This window comes from Chanos chanos, chromosome 7 (assembly GCF_902362185.1).
Source record: "Chanos chanos chromosome 7, fChaCha1.1, whole genome shotgun sequence".
NCBI classification, from domain to species: Eukaryota; Metazoa; Chordata; class Actinopteri; order Gonorynchiformes; family Chanidae; genus Chanos; species Chanos chanos.
In genome coordinates this window covers 26,978,431-26,992,767 of record NC_044501.1, presented here as the reverse complement: position 1 = coordinate 26,992,767, position 14,337 = coordinate 26,978,431, and the positions used below count along the sequence as shown (strand labels likewise).

At 44.2% G+C, this 14,337-nt stretch overlaps 1 protein-coding gene and 1 non-coding gene across 2 annotated transcripts; both read left to right on the top strand.

The window, feature by feature from the left end:
- Positions 1 to 72, top strand: trnaa-cgc (transfer RNA alanine (anticodon CGC)). The gene has a single exon. It is a non-coding gene; the product is annotated as a tRNA-Ala (tRNA).
- A 530-nt stretch (positions 73 to 602) lies between these two features.
- Positions 603 to 13,329, top strand: dtx4a (deltex 4, E3 ubiquitin ligase a). Its single transcript, XM_030780609.1, has 9 exons — positions 603 to 659; positions 1,352 to 1,569; positions 2,697 to 3,699; positions 11,190 to 11,251; positions 11,434 to 11,595; positions 11,863 to 11,924; positions 12,176 to 12,496; positions 12,781 to 12,870; positions 13,099 to 13,329. Exons 2-9 carry the CDS (start codon positions 1,359 to 1,361, stop codon positions 13,327 to 13,329), a joined length of 2,142 nt encoding a protein of 713 aa, XP_030636469.1. The 5' UTR covers positions 603 to 659; positions 1,352 to 1,358.
- The last annotated feature ends 1,008 nt before the right edge of the window (positions 13,330 to 14,337 follow it).

The window sequence follows — 14,337 nt, the reverse complement described above, 5'->3', positions numbered from 1 at the left end:
GGGGATGTAGCTCAGTGGTAGAGCGCATGCTTCGCATGTATGAGGTCCCGGGTTCAATCCCCGGCATCTCCAAATTTTTTTTTTGGTTGCCATATGTTGTAAATTACATTAGTAATGCTACTGCAAGTTGTTTCCTAAGACTCGTTAAGTCGTATAATTGTATAGCACTTATTGTTCAACAACCGCACATTATTGCTCTAGTGTAAAACATGCTTTATATCAGCTATGTGCCGTTTAGTTGTAGGCGGAGATTGAATGGTAGAAGAGAGACTTCTAAATGCGATTGGCTCAGTTAGCAACACTGGGCGTGGAAAGTGGCGAATAGACCAAAAACATTAATCGTTTTACGAAAATGTACAGTTGTTGCAATGTAAAACAGTATATATTTATGTTACTGTCCTATCGAAAGATAATTTGTAATGTTTTTTAAGACATGTATGACGTTTCGCTTTTGCCTTTAACTTTGCCTAAAGATTTTTCTCTTAATTTGCCACAGTAACTCAGTATCGCAGTCGCGTGATTTACACTTGTTCACTGGAGAAGCCATCACAGTTGCCCCAAAATTCCATGTGAATATGGATTCGCTTCAAGAGTTGCCGTCGCCTTCACAGATTTTAATGTAAACGGAGAGCCGAAGGGACACAAAGAGACCTTCGCCGGTAAGTGTTGCGATTGAGATTAAGATAGCATTATAAATGAGAGTCAGACACTAGCCGAGCCTACGCAGGTATCAAAGGGAACTGTACATGGCTAACGTTACATGATGGCAATTACCTGACACCATTTTAAATTTTACACGTCTCGTTTTAAATTAAGATGTTATCGCATGGCAATACAAAATCACAGTATTTTACTAAAATCATTTTGTGCCGAACGTTCCATTGCTTCCCCAAGATACCGATGACACACTTAATTGGGCTGTTAGCTTTTAATATGCTATTTTTCTTTCACAGTATGCTTGCCTTCTGTTCGGTTGTCGGTCGTCGTTTTAGAATTCTATAAGTTATCAAAATATGCAAGTCCGCGTGTTATTACAATGCATATTGCTAGCACTATCCCGCTGTCAAGGCAGGATGTATAGCCAGTTGTGCTTGAAGACTGCAACTTAAATGGCCTGCACTGGTCAGTTATAGGATTTTTAAATAAATTGCATACCCTGATAACCATGTAGCTAACTGGAAAGAACAGTGCATGCATAGAAATATCGAGGATGTGCAAATGCACAAAGAATTTGCCCATTTTTTGGTCCTTTTACGGTCCTCCTATGGTTTCTTCTACTAACAAGCGGGGTAGTGATAAGGAGAACGTGCGGATGTTTTTCGCATTAGGTAAGTTTGTTTTCCTTTTGCAGGTGTGAGATGTTGCTAGCATCGGCCGTGGTCGTATGGGAATGGCTGAACGAGCACGGTCGCTGGCGACCTTACAGCCCAGCAGTGTCTCACCATATCGAGGCGGTGATCCGCAGCGACCCTCGGGGTGCCGGGAGTGTGGTACTAGGCCAGGTTGACTCGAGATTATCCCCATACATCATCGACCTGCAGTCCATGCACCAGTTTCGCCAAGACACTGGTAAGTACAGTGTGATTGCACAAAGACGTAACTCATTGTTTACCGTAATCTGTTTATTTGCACTTTCGTCCGTGTTGCAGGCCTTCAAATTTAGCCTCTTTGCCGGTTTGATTTTGGCCTTTGAAATATTGCTTCATTGTTTATCCTAATTGTTATTTTTTATCTCATGGATTGGCCATAAACCCAAGCAACTCATTGTGAAATGGGTTTCCAATTGCAACTGTCTGAAAACTTGTAGCGTGTGAATGGTATGCTTGTGTGCTATGACCTGTAACCCATTTGAACCCCAGCCCCCCTCCCTAAGAAGCGTTTGGCTTGATTACAGTTATTCTGTGCATCACGGCTCTTTTCGCCCAGCTCTGTGTCCTCATGAGGAAAGCAGACCTGTAGATGGCAAATAGCTTGACTCTTCTTTTTTATATACGAAAGACATTAAATCCTCTTGGACTGTAGGCCTAGATGAAAATCCATGACGTAGACTCAAGTTTAGGAAAACAAAGGGTAGGATTCTGAGCCAAGTTTTGGGTGAACTCCATCACCCTCCCCTAATGCTGACAAAGGCCTTTGTGAGGGGCTGTCTGCATACATAGAGAACTGCAGAGACCAGGGGAGAGGGGTAACGGAGGGCAACGACCTGTTTCTCACAAAAAAAAGAAAGAATGAGGGAGGAGGAAAAGCATAGCAGTAGAGTGAGATCATGAAAGAGAAGAGAATGAGCGAATGAATGAATAACCATTGTGTCACATGTCATTCATTGCCACGGTTTTTTACAAACTAATTAGATTTCAGCACTCTTTCCACAGCGTGTGAATGTAGTTTCCTGTATCTAACATTCCACAGGATGTTCACATTACATTCAGTGTACATACTGTAATTTTATGTTAATCATTAATGGGCACGATAAAACTTGACTTTGTTTTTATGTTATTATTAGTAGTAGTAGTAGTATTATTATTATTATTATTATGATGATATTTTGGGTAGTGGGCCAAACTTTGTCACCTCTCAAATATGTATGGTGCTGTCTCATCGACCAAAAGCAAAACTCGAGCTTGTTTTTGTTCTATAAAATTTTGGTATGTTTCCTTACATCTTCTGCCCTGATGTTTCTTTTTGGTCTCTCACAGGTACGCTTCGGCCAGTACGGAGGAGTTTCTACGACCCGACGTCGGCTCCGGGCCAGGGCTGGCTGTGGGAGTGGGAGAATGACTCGGGATCGTGGACGGCTTACGACACGGACGTTAGCATAGCCATTCAGGCTGCGCGGGACCGCCAGCAGCCCTGGTTGGACCTGACTCCGCTGGGCTTCTGCTACCTCATCGACCTGCAGAGCATGACCCAGATCAACAGGCAGACGCAACGGCGCCGCCGCATCCAGAGGCGATCGGACCTCGCCTACCCGCTTGTCTCCGGCCCACTCCCCAGGCCGAACGTGTGGGGTGGCAGTTCGGGGTCTGGAGCAGGGGTCGGGAGTTCCCTCTTTGGGATGGGGATGTCTGGGATGAGTGGGGGCAATGGTAGCGCCTACCCCAGTGGAGCCCTTCCTGCGTCCTCCATCACCTCCCTGGGCCAGCCCTGCTCCTGCCAGCAATGCATGCTGGTCCTGGGCGTCAAGACCTCCAGCATGGCCCACACTCTGGGGCGGAAACCTCCTCAGATGGTCAAGCCGCCCAGCCCGAAAGCCACCATGCGGGGGTATTCCTATTCACTCACCCTTCCTCACCCCCCAGCCCTGTCCCGTGTGCTTTCTCCCCACAGGAACACCACCACTGGAGCCAATGGGGGGTTTGGCCACTCGCTCGCCCAGCTGAGTTCGGCCACCGCAGCACTTTCTCTCTCATCCACACGCCCCCCTCCCCCTACAGTGCCCCCGCCTCCCCCTCCCACAACCACGCCCAGTTCTGTCTCCGCCCCTAACCCGCCTCCTTCTCCGCCTGCGATAGCCACTCCTCTCATCTCCACAGCGACCACCTGTGCCCCCACGCCCTCTGCTCGCGTCCTGGGCCCCGTTTCGTCGGCGGCTGCTGCCTGCTCGGCCCCCGTGCCCCCTCGTGCCAGCCTGGCTGGGCTGAGTCGACCCGCCCTGCAACGAATTGCCATGGCACAGTCGCGGGCGCTCATAGCCTCTGGGTGAGTTGCCATGACGATGACTATCACTGTATTTCCTCTGTTTATTCTGTCTCTTTGGGATGACCTCACTTACTCCATTAAGGAAAAAATAACATCCCTTGGTACTGATTCTAAAAATTGCCAGTCAGGGTACCACATTAAGCTTCTGTTTTATCAGACAACCCCAATATGCGGTATCGCTTGGTTGCGATTGATTTTGTGTGTTTCTAAAAATATGTGCATGTGTTCAGGCTTTCAGTAAAAACCATTAATTCAGGTAGTATTTTGGGGTCTTCTATCTTTGTCTTTGGTTGAAGGTCATGGAAAATTGTGGTTTGAGGTGCAACAAGTCATCAAGATCTTCTATAAATATTACTGAAAGTTTAGCATAGAGAGAAAAATGTTTTTTCACAGGGGAAGTTTCAGAGTTTCAGTTCTTTGAAGTCATTTGCAGTCGAAAGCCTATGTGTGTAAGAGCGCTGGTTTGTTTGAATTCTTTTCACTTTTTATAGAGTTCATAGAATTGGCTTCGCCTTTTCAAATTACTTGTAAAGCATCATGTGTCACACGTCATGCATTTTCCCACTCGGACCACTGAATAAAATTCTGTGTAAAAGGAACCTTATGGAAAGCCACAGAGTTTATACTCAAAACTGTGACGACGGAGATCACAGACTCGACTGAAAATTTCATCAAAATATTATTTACTGTTTTGTAATTTGGTGTTTCAGCTACAAATGTAGTAGGTTGAGACCTGTTTGTCTGTTGTGTAAAGGTTTTGTTATTTGTTGGTGGAACGCAGTCTTTGGACAATGTCAATGTCATAAGCCTCTCCTCACTAGGTTGTGTTGATGTTCTTGAGTGAGGTTTATGGACAGTCTTAGAAATGGATGTGACGAACCATAGGAATCCTGTCACGCTGACGTGGGCATAAACATCGCAATCGCTCTGTTGTGTTCTTATGGACAAGCCCCACCCCCCCTTCGCTGACCTGAGAGAGACAACTAGCAGGGTGATGAGCTTGCATCAAAGTTTTGGTTACATCTTGTACATTTTTGAGAGTATAAGAATAGTTTGAGAAAGATGTTTTTTCACTTTCACTTCTGCTTAGCTCCGCTTTCACATTGATGCGCAAAACCAGATTTCACATCTAATTTCAGTGGTAATCTGTGGTTAAATACATGTGGTCTGTATGTCCAGAAAGAGAAAAAGAGGAACCAGAAAAAGAAATAGGAATGAAGGGCATCTACTAAAAAGATGATGAGAGTTTTTTCGTCAGTGTCAAGAGGTCAGGGTCTTGTTTGACTGATATCCCCCTCCATTCCTCATTCTCTCTCTCTTTCTTTCTCTCCCCCCCCTCCCTCCCTCCCTCTCTCTCCCTCTCTCTCCCTCTCCCTCCCTCCCTCTCTCTCCCTCTTCCTCCCTCCCTCTCTCTTGGTTTCCCACCTCTCCCTGATTCCCAAGCTCTGTCTGTTCTTGGTGGCCCCACTGGCCTCATTGTGTGCGTGTGTGTGTGTGTGTGTGTGTGTGTATGTATGTTCAGACAGCATCTCCATGGCAACCTTTGTTTGCAGTGCAAGGTTTGGTTTATATTTGCAATACAATGCAGGGAATGAGAGAGAGAGTGAGGGAGGGAGTAAGTAGGAGACTTTAGGAGTCTGTCTTTGAAAGAATGATGGTGGCGGCAGTGGAGTTGGCCGTGTGAGTGAGTGTGTTTGTTTTATATGTGTGTGTGTGTGTGTGTGTGTGTGTATGAAGGGGAACTCAGACACTCTCTGTTAGACACAAATAGTCAGCTCATTTGTCGGGGGAGCACTGCCCCCCAGCTTGGTGTGTTACGGGAGACTATGAAAAGAACTTGGGAGAAGACGAGGGGGGGGGGGGGCTTCAATACTCTAATCACAACACACAAACTTCATGTTCATTTACCCAAGGAAGAGCTGCTTTTTTCAGGGAACATTTAGCCTAGAAGACGATTCCACAGTCCTTTAGAATGTCTTTGAGATTCCTTAGTTTCGTGAAGTTTGATTTAAGATTGTTTGAATCCATTTTGTTTTGCAGTTAGAAGGTTACTCATTAACATAATTGATGTTACACCTTTTAGTTTGGACTTTGGGCCAGCTCTCCTCTGTCCAGTAGCGCTGGCACATAGCAGGTTCCAAGTAGTTGCTTTTTCTTCTTTAACCACTAGAGGGCGCATCTGCTTTTGACTATTGAGACAGTTTAATGACATCTAGGTTAGGATTCTCTTCCTCTAGGCTTTTAGGAACACCTGTTTTGGTCAAGTTCTGGGACAGCCCCAGTGTTTAATTTGTAAATTGGAACACAGAGAGGGTGCTGTTCCGGCGGGTCGGGGGAGAGAAAAAGTCAAGGAACCCGTCACAGAATCCACAGTGCCTGGAGCACACTGGACAACGCCAGTTAACAGCAGGTGCTAGCTGTTAAAACTAAACTAAACTGTCAAACAAAGCATTATTTATTTACATAATCAGAGCATTCACAATAATCACTCAAAAGCAGCAGGGGGAAGCGTGTAGAGACAGCATCTCTCTCTCTCTCTCTCTCTCTCTCTCTCTCTCTCTCTCTCTTTCTCTTTCTCTTTCTCTTTCTCTTTCTCTTTCTCTTTCTCTCTCTCTCTCTCTCTCTCTCTCTCTCTCTCTCTCTCTCTCTCTCTCGTTGATTGTCCCTTCACTTCCCTGTCATTTTCCTTTTGTCTGTGGATTGCTACAATGGAGGAAAATTGGAATTAGGGCCAAAAGTTCTGTTTACAACCACGAAAAGCAAGCAGGCTAAGAACCTGAACTAAGTGACGTGTTCTGTCTGTCTATGGATCTCCTCTGTTCTGACAAAACTCCACACGCTTCAGTGTGGAGTGACTGAAGTCTCTCTCTCTCTCTTTTTTTCTTTTAAATCAGATTTAAAATGCATCCAAAATTAGCAAACAAGTGATTTACGAGTCACTTCAATGGGAAATAAAAGAATGACGGAACAGATAACATTAAATATCACACAAAATTTATTTACAGATTTTGACAGTGAAAAAGAGATGCCGGCTCCAGTCAAATAGGTGCCCGATCCCAATCTGGGAGGTCCCGGAACCTGTTCCGGCAGGATCCGGCACAAATGAAGCTATGGACAGCCCTGTGAGAAAATGAATGGATTGATGATATGCTGATGAGATGAATCATCTGTGACAATGTCAAGGCCAAAATACCTTGAAGAAAAAAACCGTCAGAATGCCGATCTAGACCAAAGCTGTTCGGTTACATGAGAGAATTGATTGGTTGGGTCGTTGTCCTGTCGTTAAACATGCCAGAGGTGTTCTGTATTTGGTCTCTGTATTTTAATTTATTTGGTGTGTGTTGTGTTTAGTGGAATAAACAGAGCAGCTCAGTGTGTGCAGGTGTGCGTTTGTGTTAACAGCAGGTCAAATGAGAACAAGATATCACCAGATGGTTGAGCCAGTCACGAAATAACACTTCTCTCTCTCTCTCTCTCCCCAGTGTCAGTGCATGGAAGTAGTTTGAATGTACACAGCTTGATCTTGCCATTCTCCCTCAGCTTCTGTGTCACCAAGCACCTCTGTGATGGGTGAAAACACCAGGTTCTGTCTCTGAGACACGGAAATACGATACTCCTGACCCCAGTGATCAGACCATACTCAGAATCATTTCCTGTTTTGTCCGTTATGATGTCCAGTCAAACAGTAGCTGGATCAATTTCTACGTGCTTGATACAGCAAGCCACCAACACGCGACCCAGTGCTCTATGGTGTGGTGTGAATGCGTACCTAATAAACTTGTCACTGATATAACCACACTCACTTAAACAAGACGTAGCTTTTTTTTTTTAGAGAGAGAGAGTTGCGCAGAAAAATGTCGATTTTGCTCACTTTGTGTAGTATGTCTTGGAGGGATCTTGAGACAGTGTAATAATGATTAGGTGTATCGGGGGCAGAAGTGTGCAGTTTGTGAGCAGAAGATCTGATGTAGTGTAGTCTCAGTCTGAGTCAATGGTTTGCGTTTGCACCCGTCATTTTCTTTGTGGTAGGCACCTCTTCCTTATTTTGTGGATTTAGGCTAACTTAGGGCAGCGTCATCTTTTTTCTCATGACTCTTTAAAAATATAAATATAAACCACCAGGTTTCACACAGAGTCGCCCATTCGGTTTGAGAAAGGGACTGGGATAACACCGGCTAAAAGAATAACTTATAAGAATAACTGACTTGATTGTGCTTCTATATGTTAATCAAAGTCCAGGAAATAGCTTTAGTCATCGACATGCTCCATTTAAACCAATAGGCTTGTGGTGGTGTTGTTCAGATGGAAGTCCCCATCTTGAATTTGCTGAGGTAAACAAGGCCACGAAACTCTTCTGCTCTCGCAAACTCATAAATAAAACTTTGTGAGGTTGTGGGTCTGACGTGCTATTTTGGATCAACGTGTGAAAAATACGTGTCGAAAACCTGCATACAACCGTAGTGTCGCTTGACGACAGCTAAACTTGTTTCGTGGCCAGATTATTAACGACGTCGTGGCCACATTATAAGACCTCAGTACCACAGGACCCTAACTCACGTGTTTACTGTGTGTATGCAAGCAGGGGTAAACCTCGTCGCTGTGAGGTGAGGACCTTGTGGTCGTAAATTTGTCGTATAGCCACAACAGAGTTTCACAAAAAGAGAGAAATCATAGCCATGTCCTCTCCCCACTTGTTTAGAGCCTGGCCCATAGTCCAGTGCTCATGAAAGGGGAATTTTCATCTCACTTTAAGATTCTTACAGATGTCGACAGGTTTTCCTAAAGGATTTGGCAGCATCTTCAAGGTTAATTTTTCTTTTACATTACTCTGTGGCAAAGTAAAAGAAAATCAACTCGTGTTGCTGTCACAAGCTGATTTCATTTTTTTTTTTTTTTTAGTAAAAACTGGGTTCCTCTGGTGAAATGTATTTATTCTTTTAAATGCAAGCAACCTTAAAGGTAAGGCTAGAAAGTCACATTTTAGTTTTGTTTGACTGCAACTCGTCCCTGGTTCATGTCTCCCCAGTGTATGTTCATGCTTTTATTTTACAGACTGGATTCAGTTTTTATTGATTTATTCTGTAATATGTATGGCATCCACATTCTTGACCCTTTGGTATGCTTGTCAGGTGTCTGAATAGTACAGTGAACTATTATTTGACTCACTGTTAGACTGGGGAAAAGGATGGGATTTTTTTTTAAATTGATAAGTAGTTGTTTGCTTTGTAGAGTTTTTGGAGATGAGAGTGGTGAGAGAGGATTTTTAGGAGATTGTGGGGTTGTCAGGCTGAGCATAGGATCGCTATTGTCGTCAGGAAGAGAGTGATGACGTGAAAGATTGCTACACCTGCTCTCTGCACATTTCACCTTTACCGCTCGTCTCTGTTTTTCTCATCCTTCTGTTTCTGCTCTGTGGGTGTGTGTGTGACTAACCTGCTTGTCTTAATTAGGTGAGTTTGCGATTATGTTTGCGGACCATGTGGGTTTTGCAGGTAATACCCCGTAGATTAGCCAGGATCAAACGTGACTAAAGAGTCACACACTAGGTCTTCCCCCACTCCTCCCTTTCTCTCTTTCTCTTTCCCTCTTTCTTTTATCTCTTCTCTCACTTCTGACATTTTCAAACCTTCCTGTCATTCTCTGGCATACGTATGCTGACCTTGTTAACACAGCTCACATTTAAACATCTTGTTTAATTTTTTATGATACATGCTTGTCTACAACACAGAATGGCTTGTGACACGGCATATGAAGAGAATACGTGCTTGATGATAGCCTGACAAAACCACATTTTCTGATTATTATTTGATTCCAAACATTACCCCAACTAATGTGTGCCACATCAAATCCACAGTAGAACGCTGAAAAATCATTAACTGGGGAAAAAACCCCCACAAAACTTTCTTTTCCCTTAAAGGGTTTATGGTGAGATTTAAGTGCACACAGCTTGTGTGTGTGTGTGTGTGTGTGTGTGTGTGTGTACATGTGTGAACATGAGTGACTTAGTGTATGAGTATGTATGTAAGTGCCTGTGTGTGTGTGTGTATGTGTGTCATACCTTATGTGCCAGCGTGATGGAACCTTATGGCGGTTGAGCCGTGTGACGTGCAGGTGTAATCCCGTGCTGTGACGTCACTCTCTCTCTCTCTGACTGCTCTGAGCTGCTAGTCAACAGATGGAAACAGGTGGATTAGCTCTATAAGAGACGGCGGAGGGGAAGCAGACATTCACACACACACACACACACACCTATACAGGTTACTAGAACAAACGAGAAAAGGAGAGAAAAAGAATTCCACTGCTCAAGGATACTGCGGCGAGACGCTTGTACGTTGGACGCTCACGACAAGGCTTGTGTGTGCTGTTTTGTGGTCACAGGCTTTGAAGAAGAAAAGGAAGAATATTAGAATTTGTTAGAATATTAGCATCTCTCAAGACACACTTCAGAAACATGACGGTTATCAAACCTTTTCCGTGAGTACATGTTTGTTTGTTTTACTTGGTGGTTGCCACAGTGACATTTACTCAGCTGCAGTATCTAAATGTTAAGATTTATATGTCTGTCTGCAGTCAGTCAGTGTACATATTCCATAACCCATATAGATGACTGGCAAACAACAGTGTATGAGGTTGTCACTGATCCACTGATTGTCATTACTGTTAAACTGATGTGAAGTGTTTTCAGGGGTCTGTGTGTTACCCCTTAATTCACAGGCTGACACTGGCCAACAGGTAGTTGGTTTGGTTTGGGGCCAAACGCCATCTGTGTGTGTTCTCTGGTCCTGTGTCCTGAGAAGGCACCGTGAGCTAGTTTAAGGGTGTTGAAAGTGCCAGGTATGGGCAGATTGTTTGACCCATTTTGCTTTGTATGACAAGGCACTTTGTCGGATCAGATGTGGCAGTCAGAGCACAGCTATAGACAGGTGGCAAGATTACTGTGGAAGTTCCGTCTCTCTGTTTTCTCCCTGAGGGCTGACACCGCCGTCTCGTTAATTAGCAACTTCAGTTACAAGTGAACAGCACTAGTGATCGTATTAGCATGGGCTCCAGTTCCCAGCCAGACGTCTTCCTAAGCAAGACACAGACACTAACATTTTTTTTTAAATCTAGTTTGAAAAAATTCTCAAGGCAATTATGGTGACAGAATGTAGGTACACAAAAATATTCACTGAAAACACCCATTCATTGCTCAGCATCACAGGAAATATGACGGAAAAGATTAGACTACCACAGTATGGGTCAAAGGACTGGTTGGTAGACCAGTAAAAAATGCAGACTGGAAGACGATTTCACATCTCCTTTTGTCTGCGCAAACTCTTTCATTGTCAACTCTGTGTCATTTTTGAGATTCTTTGCTAACTTGTTCTTGTGGAATACGTCAGAGGATTAAAGTTGAGGTATTTGGATATGGGTCTGTATGTTACTGTGTTCTGTTGTGTTGTGTTTTTGTGTTGTAATAAATTTTAATGTGTGTTAATTATGTCTTTCAGTGTTCCAACGGTTCCTGTGAAGAACCTGAATGGCTCCAGTCCAGTTCACCCAGCACTGGCAGGTAAAAACAAATAAACAAACAAAAACATGATACGGAAACAACAGGGGGATAGAAGAAAAAACAGCAAGATGGCAGATATGATAGAGGTGCAGTGGCAGATCTAGAGACAGAAGAAGAGAAGGAACACAGCCATCCAAATGTAAACTTGTTAAGTAAATCAGTTCCACGTCTCTCTGCTCTAGGCATTACTGGCATTCTGATGAGTGCGGCTGGACTTCCTGTCTGTTTGACCCGCCCACCTAAACTCGTGCTCCACCCACCTCCCGTCAGCAAGAGTGACATCAAACCAGTCCCAGGCCTGGGTCACTGCTGCCGCAAGACCACCAAGAAACAGGCTCGCAAAGGTTAGACACAAACACACACTCACACACACACTGTTTATGTGCGTATGTTTATAATATCCATCCTGTGTCCCGACTTAACACATATGATTAAATTTGTAATTCATCATGCAAAAGGTCAAAGAACCTTTTTTTTTGAGGGAAGAAAATACCCAGACGACTGGCCAATGAAAAGGCAATGAGCTCTTGGCAGAGAAAAGTGACACGCTCTCTGTTTGTCTGCCTCTCTGTTTATCCTATTAAAGAGTTTTATTTGTGTTTCACAAACAGGTCGGACTCCTGAGGAGGTGGTGAGGAGATACCTGCAGAAGGTGCGGAATCCTCCGGAAGAGGTGAGTGCACACATTTTAGTGTTTAGTCCTTTTAACAGCCGTCAAATCATCCTTCCTGTTTGTCAGTGACCTATATCAGTCAAATTCACCCTAAAAACACGTATTAATACATATTAAATTGTATAATCATTATACACACTACACTCAGGAAATAGTAATTACTCTCCAAAGTGCACAAGTTCTCTGTAGCTTGTCATGAATAGCATTTGACCAGTTTGTACCTAAACCTTCGTTGCCCCCCCCCCCTCCAGGACTGCACTATTTGCATGGAGGCTCTTGGCGGTCCCTCTGGCTATAAGGGCCCTGGAGTGGGTGGGATCTCTCGGGCAGAGTCAGTGGGTCGGCTGACCCAATGCGGGCACCAGTACCACCTGCAGTGCCTGGTGGCCATGTACAATAACGGGAATAAAGACGGGAGTCTGCAGTGCCCCACCTGTAAGACCATCTACGGCGTCAAGACTGGAAACCAGCCGCCTGGCAAGATGGAGTACCACGTCATCCCGCACTCGCTGCCCGGACATCCCGACTGCAAAACCATCCGTATCATCTACAACATACCCCCTGGAATACAGGTAAGACTCATCCACTTAACTTCCTATCGAATAAAATTTAATTCGACACCAAATAGAACATACCTCCCAGGATACAGGTGCAGCCTGCCAAAGCTCTCAGGACATTTTTGGGACTTTTTTTTGTGCGTGTGTGTCATTTGTGTTCAGATATATAAAATGTATAGGTCTATACAATGTATTCTGTGATTTATTTGTTTGATTTTTAAGAAAATACAGTCCAAGTAAAGTGCTCTGTCTTGAGACTTGTCTCTGAGCATCCAGATGTCTTTCTCTCTCTGTTTCAGGGCCCTGAGCATCCAAACCCCGGTAAGCCCTTCACCGCTCGTGGATTTCCCCGCCACTGCTACCTCCCTGACAGCGAGAAAGGCCGTTTGGTAAGGGCACATCCTCAGAGAGAGAATACAATAATAAAAATACACCTTGCATTTCAGAAACTCCTAAAATTGACTGATGTATCGGTCAACCAGATGGACTGTCTCTCTGACCTATACTTTAGTTGTAACTTCTCCCTTTCTTTCCCCCTCTGTCTCTTTCTTCCTTTCTTTGTGTTTCTCTCTCTCTCTCTCTCTCTCTCTCTCTGTCTCTCTCTCTCTCTCTCTCAGGTACTGAAGTTGCTCTTGGTTGCCTGGGACCGCAGGCTTATCTTCTCTGTGGGCACGTCCAGCACCACAGGAGAATCAGACACAGTCATTTGGAATGAGGTCCACCACAAGACCGAGTTTGGCTCCAATCTGACCGGCCATGGTTACCCCGACGCTGGTCACCTAGACAACGTCCTCGAAGAGCTGAGAGCTCAAGGCATCACTGAGGAAGAGTGTCTGGACAAAGATTGAGAAAAGAAGACAGAAAGAAAGAAAGAGCGAGAGCAAGAACAAAACTAGAGGGATTTGTTTTTTTGTTTTCATCATGTCCAGGTTTGCCAAGAGAGGACGGACTTGTTTGTCTTAGCTCTGTTCTCTGCGGAGACCTTTGGGTTTGGTTTAGGAGCAGAAGGATTTGGACATCCACCAAACTTCATTTTATCAAGTGAAACTAGGCCCTGATTGCTGCTAGAGAAACTGTGGACTGTAATGTGAACGAATTTGAGTTTGGTTCCAGTTCAGCTGGTGTTTAAAGCTCTAGGACTAACAAAAAAAAGAAAAGGGGTGAAAGACTGCTGTGGGTAATTTTATTGTAGATGATCTGTGAAACCGAGGGTGTTCTGTGCATGTTTTTAAACACTGTTCAGTGCAGAGTGGAGTACGGTCTTTGTACTATTGATACCCCTCACCCCAAAATCCCCCTCTTCCTTTTCCCTTACCACGTGCTGTCGCTCTGAGCAAAGTTTGAAAAGACTGAGCATGAATGTTTACTGCCCCCTAGTGGCACTTACAGACCAAAACATTCCACTTGTAGCTATGGTTATGCATCTCTATTCAACCTATGATGTAATGTGCATTTTACATTTAGAATATGCATTATTTCTCTTTTTGCTCTCCCTTTTATTTACTTGACTTTGCCCTCTTCTTTTTCACTTTTATCATTTTTCTTTCATCATTAGTTTTAATGTGACCTGTTCCAGTCCTGTTTTGAAAGAGATTGGAAATATGACACTAAAACATTGAGTGCAGATGACCACAGATCAGTATTATTGGTACGTTGGATTATGCTGAAATGTTTTTGCAATTCGTTTTTTGTTTTTGTTTTCGTTAGTATGTAAGGACCAGGCCATGATTGTATGTGAACGGTGGCGGTTACAGTGAGCCAAGACGCACAAAGAAACCCATCCTTTTCCCTCTGTCCCATTACCACAGAGCTCTGTAAGCAGAGGGAGGGAGGGAGGGAGGGAGAATGCTTCGCTG

Coding starts and splice junctions, on each gene's coding strand:
- dtx4a (XM_030780609.1), top strand. CDS start 1,359: ATGTTGCTAGCATCGGCCGTGGTCGTATGGGAATGGCTGAACGAGCAC. Junction 3,700..11,189: donor CGGGCGCTCATAGCCTCTGG/GTGAGTTGCCAT, acceptor TATGTCTTTCAG/TGTTCCAACGGTTCCTGTGA. Junction 12,871..13,098: donor ACAGCGAGAAAGGCCGTTTG/GTAAGGGCACAT, acceptor TCTCTCTCTCAG/GTACTGAAGTTGCTCTTGGT.